The sequence below is a fragment of the Diospyros lotus genome, chromosome 9 (genome assembly GCF_014633365.1).
Source record: "Diospyros lotus cultivar Yz01 chromosome 9, ASM1463336v1, whole genome shotgun sequence".
In the NCBI taxonomy this organism is placed as follows: domain Eukaryota; kingdom Viridiplantae; phylum Streptophyta; class Magnoliopsida; order Ericales; family Ebenaceae; genus Diospyros; species Diospyros lotus.
In genome coordinates, this window is record NC_068346.1 from 17,541,130 (window position 1) to 17,559,601 (window position 18,472).

General features: G+C 37.9%; 1 protein-coding gene across 3 annotated transcripts in view; it reads left to right on the forward strand.

The window, feature by feature from the left end:
* The window catches only part of LOC127810712 (ADP-ribosylation factor 2-like), a 74,412-nt gene that overhangs the window by 43,670 nt on the left and 12,270 nt on the right, over nt 1-18,472 (forward strand). For 2 of the 3 annotated variants that reach the window (XM_052350330.1, XM_052350329.1), the window contains exon 2: nt 14,288-14,462. In XM_052350330.1, the coding sequence (XP_052206290.1) occupies nt 14,288-14,462 (175 nt within the window). Of the gene's footprint in view, nt 1-12,874; nt 13,027-14,287; nt 14,463-18,472 lie in introns of those variants that run through there. The other variant, XM_052350331.1, reaches the window with a different exon arrangement.

Consider the following 18,472-nt stretch of genomic DNA (forward strand, 5'->3'; position numbering starts at 1 on the left):
TTTTGCTGAAAAAAGAATGACAGTGTTGAAATAAAAGAGAAAAATGAAAAATAAAATACACAAGGATTTTATAATAGTTTGATTCAACCAACCTACATCTATTCTCTTGGCTCTTACCAAGGATTTCAACAATCCACTATAGCTTTTGCAAGCTCAACTATAATCTTAGCTTTTAATAGATGCAATTGTAACCTCTATTTTTCAATGGCTCAGCAATAATCAATTTCAAAACTTTACAACGATTTTTAAAGGCTCAATTAAAACCAATGCCTTTTAAAGAATGAGGCGTAACCACTGTTTTTTCAAAAGTTGAAACTTCTATTTTTCAATGGCTCAGCAATAACCAATTATAAAACTTTACAACGGTTTTTAAAGACTCAATCGAAATCATTGTCTTTTAAAGGATGAGGCCTAACCACTGTTTTTTCAAATGATGAGGCATAACCTCTTAGCTTTTAAGGATCAGGCAGAACCACAACAAGATAGGTGAAGATTACAATTTGAAACACCTTCAAAAGCTCTTACTAGATTGAGAACAAACAATAAAATTGGTTTTTCACACAGAAAAAAGAGATAAAAGGAATGTACAGAAGATAAGCACTATTTCTCTCTTTTTCTAACTGAAGATGAAAACTTAAAGCACATTTTAGGCTCAAGTTAGTCGAAAGTATTCAAGAATAGTAATCTTGTTCTTCATTTTCATCTCATTTTATACTTGCTATCAATAGAGAATGAATTTTGCAAGTATAACCTTCTTTTTTCATAAAATAATCATTAGAATATTTAAGATAAAAGAATGAGGTAAAATTTAGAGCCATTTTAGAGCCTTAAATGTCAAAATTGTGCATTAAAAACACTTCCAAGTGCTAGATTAATGGCCATAAATTTTAGCTTTAGGACAAAAATAATCAACAAATATGGGTCCTTACTCGAGTAAGCACAGTCTCTACTCGAGTAAGCTTTGACTATACTCGATTATGCTTAACAAATACTCGATTATATAAAGACATGAATACAATACTCGATTATCACTCGTAAATAGTCGATCGTACTTCAACTTTTACTCGATTGCTCATAAAAAATACTCGACTAAAAAAGAGCAAAACCTCATAAACTTTGTTCAAGTAAAATCACTCGACTATAAAATTGAAATACTCGACTAATACAAGATTTTACTCAATTATGCTTAACTATTAATCGATTTATAAGGTATAGCACTAGACTGTAACTTTGGTAACTTGATTACTTTTGATGTAGCTAAAACTTGCAATAAATACTCGATTACTAAGATCATTTATTCAAGTGATATTCAAACATACTCAATTTATTATTTGTCTTACTCGACTATTATTCAATTAATATATATTATTTTGATTATTATCATCAAAACAATTTTCTCATCAACAACAACATCTAAATAGGAAACAAAAATATTAAGCTTAAATGAACACGAGTGTTATTTGTGAAAGTTAGATAAAATTAACTTCCCAATCACACTAACTTGATTACATAGAAAGACTTAGAAGATAAATGAGATATTCTTAAGGCACACGACTTTGATAACAAGTTGAGAACAATATATGTTTCTCAATTAAAATTTTTCTTTTTCTAGATAAGAATCATTTTACTAAGCTCATACATTAATACATAGCACGTAACATAAAGATGCATCGTAATAAATTTATGAAACATACTTGTTGTTGCCAAAATACAACGATCTATTTTTTTTTTTACGTGGGAGACTGTAAGGTGTGCAGTTGACCACGGGAGTTTCTAGAGACTTGCAAGTCTTGAGGGTTCTAAGAGTCAAATGTCTTGAGAGTCCTGTCGCCAAGGTGCGATGAGAGTAGAATCTCATCTCCAATGTGCACGTGGGCTGAGGGTCTCGTGACCAAGGAGAGTTGAGGGTCTCGTGACCAAGGCGGGCTGAGGGTCTCATGACCAAGGCGCGTTAAGGGTCTTGTGACCAAGGCGAGCTGAGGGTCTCGTGACCAAGGTGTATTGAGGGTTTCATGACTAAGGTGCGTTGAGGGTCTCGTGACCAAGGTGAGCTCAGGGTCTCGTCACCAAGGTGAGCTGAGGGTCTCGTAACCAAGGCGCACTGACGGTCTGATGATCTGGTGACCCAAGATAATCGAGTAGCATTGGATAACCGAGTGGCCTTAGATAACCGAGTGGCCCTTGATAATCGAGTGTCCCTAGATAATTGAGTGGTCAAGGATAACCGATTGGCCCTCCATAACCAAGTGGCCCTCCCTTTAGGTAATCGAGTGGCCTTAGGTAACGGAGTAGCCAAGGATAACCGAGTGGCCCTCCATAACCGAGTGACCTGCAAAATGAGAGCAACGTTAGGGCGCGAGTGGGGGTCCCCGCACAAATCCTCCGATGCCTAAGTTAGTTCTCGAGAGCCAAAAATATGGAATTGTATTGAGGAACCCAAAAGTGCGTACCTTGTGATGAAGGCATGGTCTCCTATTTATAGTAGATGAGAGAGAAAAGACGTGCGACAATCGGGGCGGGAATCTCGCGGCCCATTTTGATGATTTCGTGGCTCATCTGAGAGGGAAAAGAGGAGAGATTGGCCCAGGCCCACTCGACCATGACCGAGTGGGGGGTCACTAGGTCATGCCTTCTTTTTCCCTTTTCTTTGGTTTGGTCTTGAGTGGTTCCTGTACCTCAACTTCATGCCCGATTTACATATTTATTCAGCTCGAATCTCTCAAAACTCAAAACACGAAAGTTAATTCTCTTATGTTTCCATAGGACTTTGAATCAGCTCAATCGAAGCTCATATGAGAGAGTTATGCTCGAAAAACCAAAGCAATGTTGTACCCACTCGACATAACCAAGTGGGTCATGAAAAGTGAGGGGAAATTGGTCACTCGCCCACTTTGTCATGATTGAGTGACCCCCTACTCATTCATGGACGAGTGGGCCTTCATTCCCTTGGATCTGAGGGCCTCTTTTACCTTTTGTCTTGGTTCAGATCCATCTTCGCTCCAATACTTGACTATGAGCCTTAATAGTGTAGGTGCATCAACTTAGAGCCTAATTTCAACCTTGATGAAGCCTGAATCTCTCAAAACTCAAAACACAAAAGTTGTAGATAATGCTCTTATATCTCCATAGGATTTTAAATCACCTCAATCAGAGCTCTTATGAGAAAGTTATGGCCGAAAAACCAAAGTAGTGTTGTACCTACTCAGCATAACCGAGTGGGTCGTTCCCACTTGGTCTCGGCTCGACCTTTTGCTCCTCCAGCTTGTTTCCTTGATCTCCTAGAACCCGTTAGGCCTTTGGACTTCATGTCCATGTTTCACAACTCTTTTAGGTCTTGTGATTCTCCAAGTTTGTAGGGTATATCAATTGCCCCCTACTCTTTTAACCGAGAGCTCCAGGTAAAAGAGTATCTTATCCTGTAAACTTTTGAACATTACTTATCTTTTAGCTGCTTCATCTTCTACACATGCTATCGAGCTTGTTCACACACTGTGCTTTTAAATTTTTGGACTCTAGTGATTTTCAATTCCTTTGCAGAGGTATGAGGTAGATATACTAGTAAGTTCACTTTCCATAGATGTTGAAATATGCACTGAGCAATGAGTTTGATTCTGCTCCCAGTTATGGTGTTGTGCGTAGGACAATAAGTTTGCACTTTCTTTTCCTTTGTTGTCGGGCGGTGAGCAGGACAATGGGGTTGAGTTTATTTTTCCCTCGTTGTCGGGCTGTGAGCAGGGCAACGGGTTTGAATTTATTTTTTCCCCCTGTTGTCGAGCCATAAGCAGGACAACGGGGTCGCAATAGGTTTTTCCCTCGTTGTTGAGCTATAAGCGGGACAATGAGTTTGAATGTACTTTTACCTCATTACCAGGCCATGAGCGGGGCAATGAGCTTGATACTTTTATCTCATTGCCGGGCCGTGAGCGGGGCAATGGGCTTGAATGTACTTTTACCTTATTACCGGGCTTTAAGCAGGACAACGGGCTTGAATGTACTTTTACCTCATTGTAGGACAGTGAGCGAGGCAATGGATTTGAATGTACTTTTACCTCGTTATTGGGCTATAAGTAGGACAACGGGCTTGAATGTACTTTTACCTCATTGTCGAGCTATGAGCCGGACAACGGGTTTGAATGTACTTTTATTTCATTGCCGGGCTATGAGCGGGACAATGGGTTTGATTGTACTTTTACCTCGTTGCTGGGCTATGAGCGGGACAACAGGTTTGAATGTACTTTTACCTCATTGGCAGGCTATGAGCTAGACAACAGGTTTGAATGTACTTTTACCTCGTTACCGGGTTATGAGCGGGGCAACGAGCTTGCGTTTATTTTTCCTCCCATTGTCGAGCCATAAACGGGACAATGGGGTTGCGTTGAGTTTTCCCCTCGTTGTTGGGCTATAAACGGGATAATGGGGTTGCGTTGAGTTTTCCCCTCGTTGTCGGGCTATAAACAGGGCAACGAGCTTGAGTTGGTTTTTCCCTCATTGCCGAGCCGTGAGCGGGACAACGGGTTTGAGTTTGTTTTTATTTCTTGAAAGCAAAACATAGCAAACAAACTTTCATAAAGCAATGTGTAATGAAAACAATGATATTTTTTGAATGGTTGAGTAAATAAGTGAGTACATCCATTGTTTAATTTTGGGGTCTTATTATTGCCTTTGATCTCGAAATTCATGGGTCAAGCAAAATTTCGAACAGTTTAGTTTTTCGATCTTTAACATAGGCTCTCTTGAATGTGTCTGAATTTTGCTCCCAGTTTTCTCTTTGAGGGCATCAATGATAGCTGACCACCTTCCCCTAAAGGCCTGTCCCTTCATGGCTTGTCTTAGGGGAAAATGACGAGTCCCCAGCCATAGTTTCACCACTTGAGATGACATGTATGGGCTCATGAACTGGTTCATTGTCTAGAGGTGGATTCTCTCTGTAATCCTTTCCTCTCTCTTAACATCTCTGATTTGATCTCCCTCGTTCTTCATGTCTATTTTCTCATCTTCGAGGCTCACTATCTTTGACTTGTACATATCTTTGAAGATGTCCTTCACAAACTAGCATCTCGATCTGATCTCTTAACTCTCGGCACTAGTCAGTGGAATGACCATGAGTTCTGTGATACCTACAATATTCTTTTCTATTCTTTCCCATGGGATGGTCAACCTTTTTTGGGAGTCTAATGAGACTTGACCCTTCGATGGCTGCAAGTATGGTCGACCAAGGTTGGAGAAGTTTGGTGTAATAATGGAACTGGGGTTGAGGTATATCTGATCCCCTAACCCATCTGGAGTCCTCTTCAACATCGTTTTCCTTCCTTTTTTGCTCTATGTCCTCATTCCCACCTACAGCTCTCATAACTTCCGTATGGAGCACATATTTATTTGCTCTAGCAAACAAATCTACTAGGGATATTGGTGGGTCCAAAGATAATGATTCTTGTAGGGGAGTTAGTCGTGTTCCGTGTAACATAGCAGACACTGCCATTGCAATTGGTAAATCATGAATTTCGAGGGTGGCGTTCTGAAATCTATCCACATACTAACGCAAAGTTTCTTTGTTCCACTGTCGAATACTGAGCAAGTATGTGGCATCCTTTTTTCCTTGATTATTAATCATAAATGCCTTAACAAATTCCATTCTGAGCTGATCGAATGAAGAGATATAGGCCTCAGGTAAACTGTTGAACCATGTTCGGCCATGCCCTGATAGAGTTAAGGAGAAGGCTTGGCACATTATGTCATCGTCCCATCCGTGCAATATCATCAACGACTCAGTTTTGAATGTGATCATAAGGATCATCTTTGCTGGAATAGGGGGTGATTTGAGGCATTTTGAATTTTCTAGGCAGTGGCTTCTTCAATATATCTGCAGTAAACAGACATTTTCTGCGTTGTTGCTCCTCTGTGGCTGGGATCAATTTCTTTCGTCCAAGCACTTCTTTAACTACCCTTTTCATGTCATCTCGTATACTTGCTGCTATTTGGTTATCATGTCTTGTTGGCGTGCCGACCCCAGTTTCATGGTATCTCCGTCTTTGGGCACTTATAGTCTTGTTTTCCTTTCGTGGGCTCTCATTTCTTCAAGGCGTGGCACGAGAATTCTTCCTTGGTGGTGGTGATCTATCCTCTTGACGAGGAGTGGATCAGGAATGAAAATCGAGAGTGGCCTCTTAATAGGAATCAGCTCCCACCTTGGGTTAAGGCTCAGGTGGTGGCATAAACTTTTTCAAAGTATCAGGCAACGTCCCTCCAGGCATCATACCTTGGAGTATACTAGCCATGTCTCGAAGTGCCTGCATGCCCTCAACGTGTTGTTGTCTCAATGCTTCATACTCTTCCCACGGGACCGTACGCTGTGGCTGTCGTGAAGTCCCAGCTTGATCAGTAGGAAGTGGCCCTAAGCCGATGTTAAATGGAGGTGGGATTGATTGGTTCCCCACTTGCTGGCTCGGGGAAACAGAGCGATCACCTCCTTGGGGTTGAGCATTATGAGGGGGTGGATGTGCTCTTTGTGGGTGAGAATTGGGAATAATGGGAGGCGATCCCTGTTGTTGAGAGTTCCGTGGTGGTAGGCGTGTTTCTATGCCTTGAGAGAGAGTTCGTCGGTGTCCACGGGTGTTGGCCATTCTTAAGTTGACTTTTTGTCTTACGTTTCCCACATATGACGCCAATTATTGTGCCAAAATACAACAATCTATTTTTTTTTTTACGTGGGAGAATGTAAGGTGCATGGTTGACTATGGGAGTTTCTAGAGACTTGCAAGTCTTGAGGGTTCTGAGAGTCAAGTGTCCTGAGAGTCTTGTCGCCAAGGTGCGATGAGAGTAGAATCTCGTCTCCAACATGCACGTGCATTAAGGGTCTTGTGACTAAGGTGAGTTGAGGGTCTCGTGACCAAGGCACGCTTAGGTCTCGTGACCAAGGCGAGTTGAGGGTCTCGTGACCAAGGCGAGCTAAAGGTTTCGTGACCAAGGCGTGCTGAGGGTCTCGTGACCAAGATGAGCTGACGGTCTCGTGACCAAGGCGCGCTGAGGGTCTCGTGACCAAGGTGAGCTGAGGGTCTTGTGACCAAGGCGCGCTGAAGGTCTCATGACCAATGTGAGCTGAGGGTCTCGTGACCAAGGTGAGCTGAGGGTCTCATCACCAACGTGAGCTAAGGGTCTCGTGACCAAGATGAGCTGAGGGTCTCATCACCAAGGTGAGCTGAGGGTCTCGTGACCAAGGCACGCTGAGGGTCTAATGATCTGGTGGCCCAAGATAACCGAGTGATCTTGGATAACCGAGTGGCATTGGATAAACGAGTGGCCTTAGATAATTGAGTGGCCTTAGATAACCGAGTGGCCCTAGATAACCGAGTGGTCAAGGATAACTGAGTGGCCCTCCATAACCGAGTGGTCAAGGATAACTGAGTGGCCCTCCATAACCGAGTGGCCCTCCCCTTAGATAACTGAGTAGCCAAGGATAACTGAGTGACCCTCCATAACCTAGTGGACCTACAAAACGAGAGCAATGTTAGGGCGCGGGTGGGGGTCCCCGCGCAAACCCTTCGATGCCTAAGTTAGTTCTCGAGAACCAAAAAAATGGAATTGTGTTGAGGAGCCCAAAAGTGCGTACCTTGTGATGAAGGCATGGTCTCCTATTTATAGCAGATGAAAGAGAGAAGACGTGCGACAATCGAGGCGAGAATCTCACGGCCCATTTCGATGATTTCGTGGCCCATCCGAGAGGGAAAAGAAGAGAGATTGGCCCAAGCCCACTTGACCATGACCGAGTGGGGGGCTACTCGGTCATGCCTTATTTTTCCCTTTTCTTTGGTTTGGTCTTGAGTGGTTCCTGTACCTCAACTTCATGCCCAATTTACACATTTATTCAGCTCGAATCTCTCAAAACTCAAAACACAAAAGTTGTAGATAATTCTCTTAGATTTCTATAGGACTTTGAATCAACTCAATTGGAGCTTATATGAGAGAGTTATGCCTAAAAAACCAAAGTAGTATTGTGCCCACTTAGCATAATCAAGTGGGTCATGAAAAGTGAGGGGAAATTGGTCACCCACCCACTTAGTCATGACCGAGTGACCCCCCACTCAGTCATGGATGAGTGGGTTTTCATTCCCTTGGATTTGAGGGCCTCTTTTTCCTTTTGTCTTGGTTTGGATCCATCTTTGCTCCAATACTTGACTCTGAGCCTTAATAGTGTAGGTGCATCAACTTAGAGCCCAATTTCAACTTTTATGAAGCCTGAATCTTATGCATCTTATGCTACAACATTGAAAATAAAGCAAGATTGCTACGGGGTAAACAACATAGTTCAAAATATTTTTGAACTTACCCCGATCTCGGCGATTGGATCAACGTCGAAATTAAATCATTCACATACAAATAAATAAATCTAACATTTAGATTATCGAGTCGTTTGTGGATTCGAGCTGTCCAAGCGTCTGGCCTCTAACTCATGATACGCAACATGCGTCCGTTGGCAATGAGAGTGGAATATGAGTATTAGCTCATTCTCCTTTTCACGGCTTGTGTATGGACGGAAAAAACGCTCACGTTTCAAATCGATGCCAAAAAGAAATGGGGAAGAGTGAAAGACAACACGTTTTTCAACTCTTGAAAAACTACACCAAAAACTCTCTTTTATTTTGGGCAACCCATAAAGGGATATTTATAGAAAAATATCCTAGGGTTTCTCAAATCCTAATAGATTGGTCTAGCCTATTAATTCTAATTCAATTAGAATCTTAAGTAAGCTTATCCTAATCCAACTAGAAATATAATTAAGTGGCTCAAATCCAATTATAGGTTTAAATAAAATATTGTGGCCCAAATCTAATTCAAGTCCAAATATATTTTATTTAATATTTGGTCCAAATCTAATTTGATTCAAATATAATATTTAATATTTGATCTAAATCTAATTTAGTCCAAATATAATATTTATTTTAATATTTGGCCCAAATCTAATTTATTCCAAATATTAACTTAAGCCCAAATATATTTTATTTCCTATTTGCCACTCCAACAAATAGAAAATTATTAAATTAGAAACTCCTTCCTAATTTAATCAATTGTCATTTTAGGAAACTCTTTCCAGTATGACGACTTTTCGTCATATCGGCGTTATTATGTCTCTTTGTTCTTTTTTTGTGAGAACCTACGATGGCATAACTTCTTACCGAGGTGTCCCACTTAACCATACGTCCGCTCTCCTGGTTTAAGCCAGGGATCGTGCCTATTGCGTATGACTCATTAGGCTTCCGAATATGTTAGTAATGTGTCGATACGAACACATAAGACAAGATTTGCCTCTAGCAAGGCATCATGCCTACCCAATTATTCAGAATGATTCATAATCCGCAAATAACATTTCACGAGTATGGTTACCGTGTAATACGATCCTCTCGTCAATGTATTCTATGTGATCTCAAGTTGGCAATATGTTGCTTAATTACCATCACATAAGTTTTCTTCGATCATCTGGCTATCTTCACTTAATAGAAAGTGAATCAATAACTCCTTATTGATCTCTTTCACCATGGCCATGGATTTAAAGTGAATATCCACCAAATGCGCCTTAGATACATCATCCTCTATTAAGGGATATACGAATCCCATCTTGGCTATGCACCCATCTCCATAAGCCTTACAATATACCCAACGATCGCCCACGTGCAGCTTTTGTCTAGGCCCATTGAAATGATGTCAAAGCATACCGGTCTTTTTATGAGATGACCATGACAATCTCAAGTCTAAGGATTAGTTACACCCACTTCATATGAGAATACTATCAACATATAACTAAAATGGATTTTCATGGCGAGTCATATCCAGTGACACATTCTCCAACATTGGTCACCTATGTACTTGTCTAGGCATCCCCATACCTATGTGTGTGAAACCCCCATTGCTATCACATAGCAAAAACATAGCACATACAAGTCTTACCGCAATTGTCAATGTCCATTCTTGACATTGCTACAACTTTGGACGTTTAATGATGTCTAGAAACTGTGATACATCATCTCACATCTTTATAGATTAATCATAGTATACATCATATAGACTTCTATCTAGTTTCATTCAGTTATTACGATAATAACAAGAAACTAATAGAATGACTTCTTGTGAATTTGAACAACTCTTTATTCAAATAATAAACATGATTACAATTGTCAGTGTACTACATGCCCAATCTGATTGGGTCTAGAGCACCTACACTAACAGAATCTCTCAAAACTCAAAATACGAAAGTTGTAGATAATTCTCTTATCTCTCTATAGGATTTTAAATCACCTCAATCGAAACTCGTATGAGAAAGTTATGGCCAAAAAACCAAAGCAGTGTCATACCCACTCTACATAACCGAGTGGGTCCTTCCCACTTGGTCTCGGCTTGACCTCTTGCACCTTCGGCTTGTTTCCTTGATCTTTTACAACCCCTTGGGCCTTTGCGCTTCATGTCCATGTTTTGCAACTCTTTTAGGTCTTGTGATTCTCCAAGTTTGCAGGGCATATCAATACTCATATGAAACATTCATAAGTCAAGTAACTTATATTTACTTGACTTAAATAAAACATATAGAACATTGCAAATATATTGAATACACTATATGTTATTCAAAATATAACATATATCACAAAGATGCCATTTGCTTGATCATCATGATATCTCATTTATATTTATTAAGACAAGAGCACAAGATATGTTATTCAACAACAAAGTCTATCACAAAAATGCACTGGTTTGAATCATCATGATGACTCATTTATCACAACAAGAGCACACACATATAAGATGAACAAAGCATACATGATTTCTTATCCTATAAGCTAAATTCACATATACTATTAATGCATATTTTAAGTAATTCTTGAAAGGTAGAAACTTTAGAATTCTATTACTCTAATGCATTGAACCTAAACAAGAGCAACACTAAGAAGTATTGCTTGGAAAACAAACATCATTTAAATGATTTCCCACACTCGAATGATTTTGCTTATCAAGCAACAAACTTAACATTATAAGTTCTTCAAGAGATTCTTCTTAAATTTCAGAACTTGAGAACTTTGAGAATATGATCTTTATGAATTAACACTTAAGATCACTTGCTTAAGTATATATACATTTACTCAAGGTCAAAGATGATTGAAATAAAATAAAACACATTACTTATAGATTTGAGAAAATGCTGCAACATATTTTGAGTGCTTAAGATATTCTTCAACCTTAAGCTTACTCTAAGTATCTTGAGGTCCATATGACACTCATGCAATATGGATACTTAACATATCCCATGAAATCTTAGAACAACTTATTGACATAACAAGCATGTTGACAAGCAAGAAACCAAAACAAACTTGATCACAAACAAAACATATTAAGGACAACCTTAACATGAAGGATAAGGTAATTTAGATTTTACAAATCAAAACTCAAGTACCATTACTTGAGTATATGATCATTTACTAAAACATTAAATATAAAATATAGAACACTTTACTCTTAAATTTTGAATAATGCTGCCACATAAAATATTTAGCATATCGTAAGCTTCCATAAATACTCATGCATTATCTTTAGAATGACCCTAAAAAGAGGCATATCAATAAAACATATGGATAAAACAAGTTTAAGACATATGAGATCATTAATACTAAAAAATAATCTTATTAAAGTTCTTTGACCTTATATACTCTCAAGGCAACCTTAATATATATTCTGGTAAAATGAGATCCTTAACCAATATTCTAAATAAGAATAAAATAATCTCTATATACAAAACATATTAATAACATATCAAGATTCCTTAAACAAAATCCCAAAGCATAGAATATATTTTACATTAAAGTTTTGCATAAACTAATCATCATAAAAAACATTCAAGAGCAAACTCAATAAGGGGTATACATAGCTAGCATGAGGGACAATGATACGTGACATGCTTGTACAGAGATGCGGTGATCATTCTTGAGTCTTGAGAAAGTGTAGTATGTCTCTTTTGTCATGATGTTAAGTATAGAAATGTCTTTGAGAGAAACCTCCAGTGGGGAAATACCTTCAAAAGGAGGTAGGCCTAGAACAAGCTAGCTATGTTGTCGTGAGATAATGCGGGGCAATGTAGGTGAGAGATGTGTCTTTCTAGATTCTTCTCGAAAGTGAGGGTTGACGGGAAGAATTATGCAAATACGAGAAATCTAGTTTTGAATGAATGACATGTGATAAAGAGTTTTCTTAAGGGAGATGGTCTTTAACTTTGAGAAGGTCTCTTACCAAAGGAATCGTTTTCTGCAGTGATGAGTATGCATTGGCTACTTCAAAATAACTCTTTTAGGGGGCTATGTCGTAATAGTAATGGATGAACAATATTCTATAATATCATAATCGATTATTAAAAGGTTATTTAAGAGATTGAGTAAATCTTTCACAATAATTTTGTGATAATGTTTTTAGTTTATTCACTCTTTAAACTTAATCGATAATAATAGAAGACAACGTGGAATATAGAGCTATTTAGGGTTACAAGACTTGTAATCAAGTTTGGGATCTTATGTTCATTTATGATTATTATTTAATATTAAATTACTATCTTGATGTCTTGCATGTCACTTAAGTTGAATTGACATTTGCTTTAGCATTAGCCAGACTAATTTGAAAAACTTATATTTGAAATTTGTTCAAACCAGGCCCCAGGGGCAATGATGAGTCGGAGAAGGGGGGCGACGATGAAAAATCTTAAAACTATGAGGTTAAAACTGACAACATATAAGAAAATAGTGGGCAAGAATGAATTTTTGCCGCAGAAACGCCCGTAGAATGATGGCTGGCTCATTGCACCGTCCATCCGAATCTGATCCCATAAGCAAAGTACGAGGCCATTTTCGTTATTTCATTGAAGATGAGTGGCAATTTGGAGCCATCGATCTCCTCTTATTTATTTCCTCCTTGACGATTGTTTACCTCTCATTTTGCGCTTAGGTCTCACGCTTCTCTCCCTCGCTCTCAACAGATCCCTTTCCAAACGTCTTCCGGCAGGTAAAATTAACGCTTCTAATTTCAATTCTCTCTTCGATCATTACTGAATCGTCGTGTATGTTTTCTGTATCTGCAATTGCAATGGTTTCTGGAAAATTTCTGGTGTGGTTGCCTGTTTCAAACGATTTCCTGTTCGAATTGAGGTCTCCGATACAAAATGTCTTCTTTCTTTTGATTTCTGAACAAGTTCTCCATTTTTTGTTTAAAATCGCGGTTATTGATCCATATTGGGTTTGATTTGGTGCCTTCTATGGCCGATTTGGATTTACTGTGTGCTCTTAGGCTTGCTGCTCTCTGTGTATAGAAGTATTGTTATGATCTGAAGGTTTTGTGTCCATATATTTTGATCTGTTTAAGGTATCTTAAATGGACGATTGCCTCTAAATCGGAACAAATAATGTGCTTAAAATGGCCGGGTTATAAATCATTTCAAGGGGGCGTAATATGCCTTGGCCTTTTCTTATCAGATCCATGCGATCTGCTACGACTTTTGCACTAATAGTTACGTCTATATGATTATCTGTTGATAACAGTTAGATCCATGTAATCTCTCCTAAGAAGAAGAAATGAATCAAAATCTGGATTTTTTCAGTTGTTTCTAGCATGATGATTTTAATGATTTGATCTGATGAACATTTCTCATTACATGTTTTGTCTATGTGGAGAAATATCCTTTTGGTTCCAGAATTCATCTCTCATCTTCAGTGACCTCTCTTCCTATTATTCTCTTGCTAGATCTCCTTGCAGGTTTCTATATTTTGAATCTAGTCATCATTTATAAATATAGAGAGTTGTTAGATATGGAATTGTGCAGATATTGTTGTGGATTGAGAACTTGGTTTTCTTTGCGAATATCCTCTGTTTAATCTGTACCTCTGAGGCTGCTTGCTGATGGTTAGACTGAAATCCTTAAAATCATTTAATCATTCAAAATTTCTCTGTATCTCGCATCAAATTTGTTGGTTTACATTAATTTGTTTTGAGATTTTTTATGGTTGTTGTCAAATATCATTTTACTATTTTCCCCTTTCTTTTCTTTTTATTATTGTATGGAGATAACTTTTCCCCTATGTTCTGATATGGAAATTGCAAATTTCGTTTCGAATTGTAGTAATTCAGTGATGACATGTTTTTATGCAGTTACATTTGATTTCTTATGTACTCTATTGTAGCTTTTACTTAGTTTGTGTTCCTGACTGAAAAAAAGGAAAAATAGATGAATTTTTGGTGGATCTTAAAATTTTCCTTACCTGCCATACAGGGATCCATTGTCATAAAAAACAAAAAAATGGGCTTGACTTTCACAAAGCTTTTCAGCCGGCTTTTTGCCAAGAAAGAGATGCGCATCCTCATGGTTGGTCTGGATGCCGCTGGTAAGACCACCATTTTGTACAAGCTCAAGCTTGGGGAGATTGTGACTACAATTCCTACCATTGGTAAGCCTTGTTAATTGTTATTTAATTTGTCTAGTTATCTGGTTCCCTGCTATATAGTGAAATTTTATTATGTTTAGTTCATTGAAATATGAGATGAGTAACAAGCTATAATTTATGTAATCGACCCCACCTATTGGAAATGAGGCTTTAATGTTATTTTTGTTGAAATATGATATGTGGACTGTTGATTTTGTTTGGTGGTAACCTAATGTGGACTGTATTAATTAGTTCCAATGTTCTTTTCCTGTGGAGTTGTTCAATTGCTTATGTGTTCTCTACCGAATTTAACATACTGAAGAAATGTTTTTTGACTCTTTTGCTTTAATCATTTGAATGATGTGTTGGATGATTGTTGGGAAATTAATCTCTATAATAGATTTTGCTATCAAAGGTTTGATCACTAAGAATTTACTTATTTTCTAGCCTTCTAAAGAAAATCCAATTCTATAGTTTTTATTTTGAATAGAAACCTTACACAAAGACCCTTTTTTTAAAAAAAAAAAAAAAAACCAAAGATAAATATGTAAATAATAAACCACTCAAGGAGTTTGATCTTATAGAAAAGGGAAAATATCCTAAAGAAAGAACCTATTGTATTGTACCCACAAAAACAAACCAACCATCTAGAAAGAAAGAAAAGACTCAGAATAGGAGGCTGCCCCCTCATCCATAAAGAAAAGGGGACTGGTTCCCTTCAAAAATCTAAGGTATGCTTCATCTTGAATGTGCTACTTCCTCCATAAAACAATGAAACCTATAAAGAAGCCACACTTGAAATTGAACTCTTTAGTCAGATTTGACACCTGTTAATCCAAACTTGCTGAAGGTCAAGGGTGGTGGTAGGCACAAAATAGATCTCGAAAAGGGTTGATGTGGGCATCTTTCTGCTATACATTTGGGGACTTGTCAAGGCAAAAAATGGATATGACCAGTTTGACTGATTGGCTCATGACACCAACCCTACTACCTTTAGAGAATTAATAATCTTTCCATGAAGATGAGCTTCCTCTGAGACCTTTCTTGTGATTGTTTATCTGATTCTTATGTCAACCAAGCTATAAAATGTCTATATAACTTAAACTAGTGTAATCCACCTAATGAGGTATTAAATTCCTGCTTGGCAAATATTGCTGCTTCCACAACTTACCCTATTAGGAATTGTGGGAAATTGCCTCATATGTCTATTAACGCTTGGCCCTATTGGAGTTATTTGCTTCAATATGTCTTCCTTGATTAAGAAGAAAATCTCCAGAGTCCTCAAGATATTTTATGCTAGTTCATTAGCATGACTGGAACTTGTCTGGAAATTTGTCTCCTGGTTATTCCTATCAAAGCTACTAGTGCATATTTTAATTTGCACATCAACTCTTAGTGATGAGAGAATAAATAAATAACTATTTAACTGGATTAAATGATGGTAATTGCACTCTTAGAGTGATACTTATAATGAGGATGCTTTTACTAATTATTATTATTTATTCAGTGACACTTTGATTAATTACCATGAAGGCTAATCTCCACATATCGATACTTTTAAATAATAATAACAATGGTATAGTCCAACATTGTTTATATTTAAACCTTAAGTACCAATCTGTTCTTTAGAATCACCAATTACTGTTTCGTAAATGCTTCATTGAGGTCTGCTAGATTTAGGCTTTAGAATCACAATAACAGATTGCATCTATGGAATATCAGATTGTATGAAGAATTTGATGACTATCATTTTTATGATCTGACCCTTAATCCCCTTCATTATGCTCCGAACACACCAACACAATCATCTACTATACATTTTTTCAAAATCCAAAAAATCATCCTACCAATTTAGAAATTCTGTATTATAGTTTGTTGCTGGAATCTCGGGTAAAGATAGCAGGCAAGACAGCTGTTACAGCTGTAAGTATATGGTTATTATGGAAAGGATGACCATAGTGGGGAAAGGCTGTAAATGGCTGATTCTATGGCAGTAATCAAGGAAGACAACAAAGCAATCAATCAAAAATAATCATGACTGTATATAAGCTATAATTAGGACGTTTCTTATATATACTTTCCTTATGTAATCTTTCTTCTTTTAGATTCCTAAACTATAAATTCTGAGCTTATAAATAGGGGATAATCCGAAGAGGCAAGTAGTCTTTTTTCCTACACTTTGAAAGCCTAGTTGGTGCTATTTTTACATGGTATTAGAGCCACAACTAGGCTAGGTGCAGAAAAAACAATAGTTTGAGCGAAAATGTCCCTAGGCATTCAATACTTTGATTCTAAGTAAACAGAGGAAAGAAATCAATAAAAAGGCATTCAATACTTTGATTCTAAGTCTAGGAGACAAGGTGCTGTGGGAAGTCTCTAAAATGACTACTGTGGAAGCCCTTTGGAAGAGACTAGAGACCTTATACTTGACCAAAACTTTGTCTACTTGGTTATTCTTGGAAACCAAGTTTTTCTCATTTAAAATGGGAGAAGGTCAGAGACTGCAAGATCATATAGACGAGTTTAACAAACTATGTCTAGACCTTGAAAACATAGATATCAAATATGACGATGAGGATAAAGCTCTAGTCCTTTTGCATTCTTTGCCTAAATCCTATGAAACTTTTGTTGATATTCTAAAACATGGAAGAGACAAACTGTCTCTAGAAGATGTTGTAGGAGCCTTAAGCTAAGGAATTACAACATAAGGTTGAAGGCAAGAATTCTATGGGTGATGCTCTTGCTGTTAGGTCAAGACCAGAGAAGAGGGATCAAAGGTCTAAGGGTAGGTCAAGGTCAAAATCTAAAACAAGTAAGAAACCTATCAAATGTTTTTTCTGTTATGAAGAAGGTCACATCCAACGTAATTGTCCTAAGAAAAAGAGGGAATTTCAGGGTAAAGGGAATGCTGAAATATTATCTTCAATTTGTGAATTTGATTATGACAGTGCTGATGCACTGGTTATATCTAATACCGAGGATAGGCAAGTTTGGGTGTTAGATTCTGGTTGTTTCTTTCATATGACTCCACATAGGGATTGGTTCCTAAACTATAGGGACATTAATGGAGGTAAAGTATTGTTAGGAAATAACCAAGAGTGTAAAATCAAAGGGATTGGGGATGTTAAAATTAAAATGCATGATGGAACAGTGAGAGTATTGTCGGCTGTTAGATATGTTCCAGATTTAAAGAGAAACCTTATATCTCTTGGAGAATTAGATAAAAATGGTTACTCCTATAGAGGAGTTGGTGGAGTCCTTAAGGTAACTAGAGGCTCTCTCATATGCATGATGGCAATCCTTCAAAATGGAATATTTGTACTGCAAGCATCCACAGTTGGTTGAGAGGTAGCAGTAGGAGAGGATAAATCCTATGAGCATACTAGGTTATGGCATTATAGGATGGTTCACATTAGTGAGCAAGGGCTTAAGGAATTGGTTAAACAAGGGATTGTAGGTGCTGGAAATGTAACAGCCTTAGATAAATGTGAAACATGCATTTTTGGAAAATCAGCGAAAGTAAAATTCCCTAGGAAGGCTATCCCCTCCACTAAGGCCCCTTTAAAATACATTCATTCTGATCTGTGGGGCCCTTCCCAGGCCTTATCTCATGGTGGAGCTAGGTATTTCCTGTCAATAATTGATGATTATTTTAGAATGATTTGGGTTTATGTATTGAAATCAAAGGATAACACTTTTGAAACATTTAAAACCTGGAAGACTATGATAGAAAATCAGAAAGATAGCAAAATTAAAATCATTAGGACTGATAATGGGTTGGAATTTTGCAATAAGGATTTTACCCGCCTATGTAATCAAAATGGTATCCTTAGACATCTTATGGTTCCAGGGAATCCCAAACATAATGGTCTAGCCGAAAGGATGAATAGGACTCTATTAGAGAGGGTTAGGTGCATTATAATCCATGCTAGGCTAGCTAAATCCTTTTGGGCAGAAGCGGTTACTACGTCCGCCTATGTGATTAATAGGTCCCCATCTGCAGCCATAGGGTTTAAAACCCCCTATGAAATGTG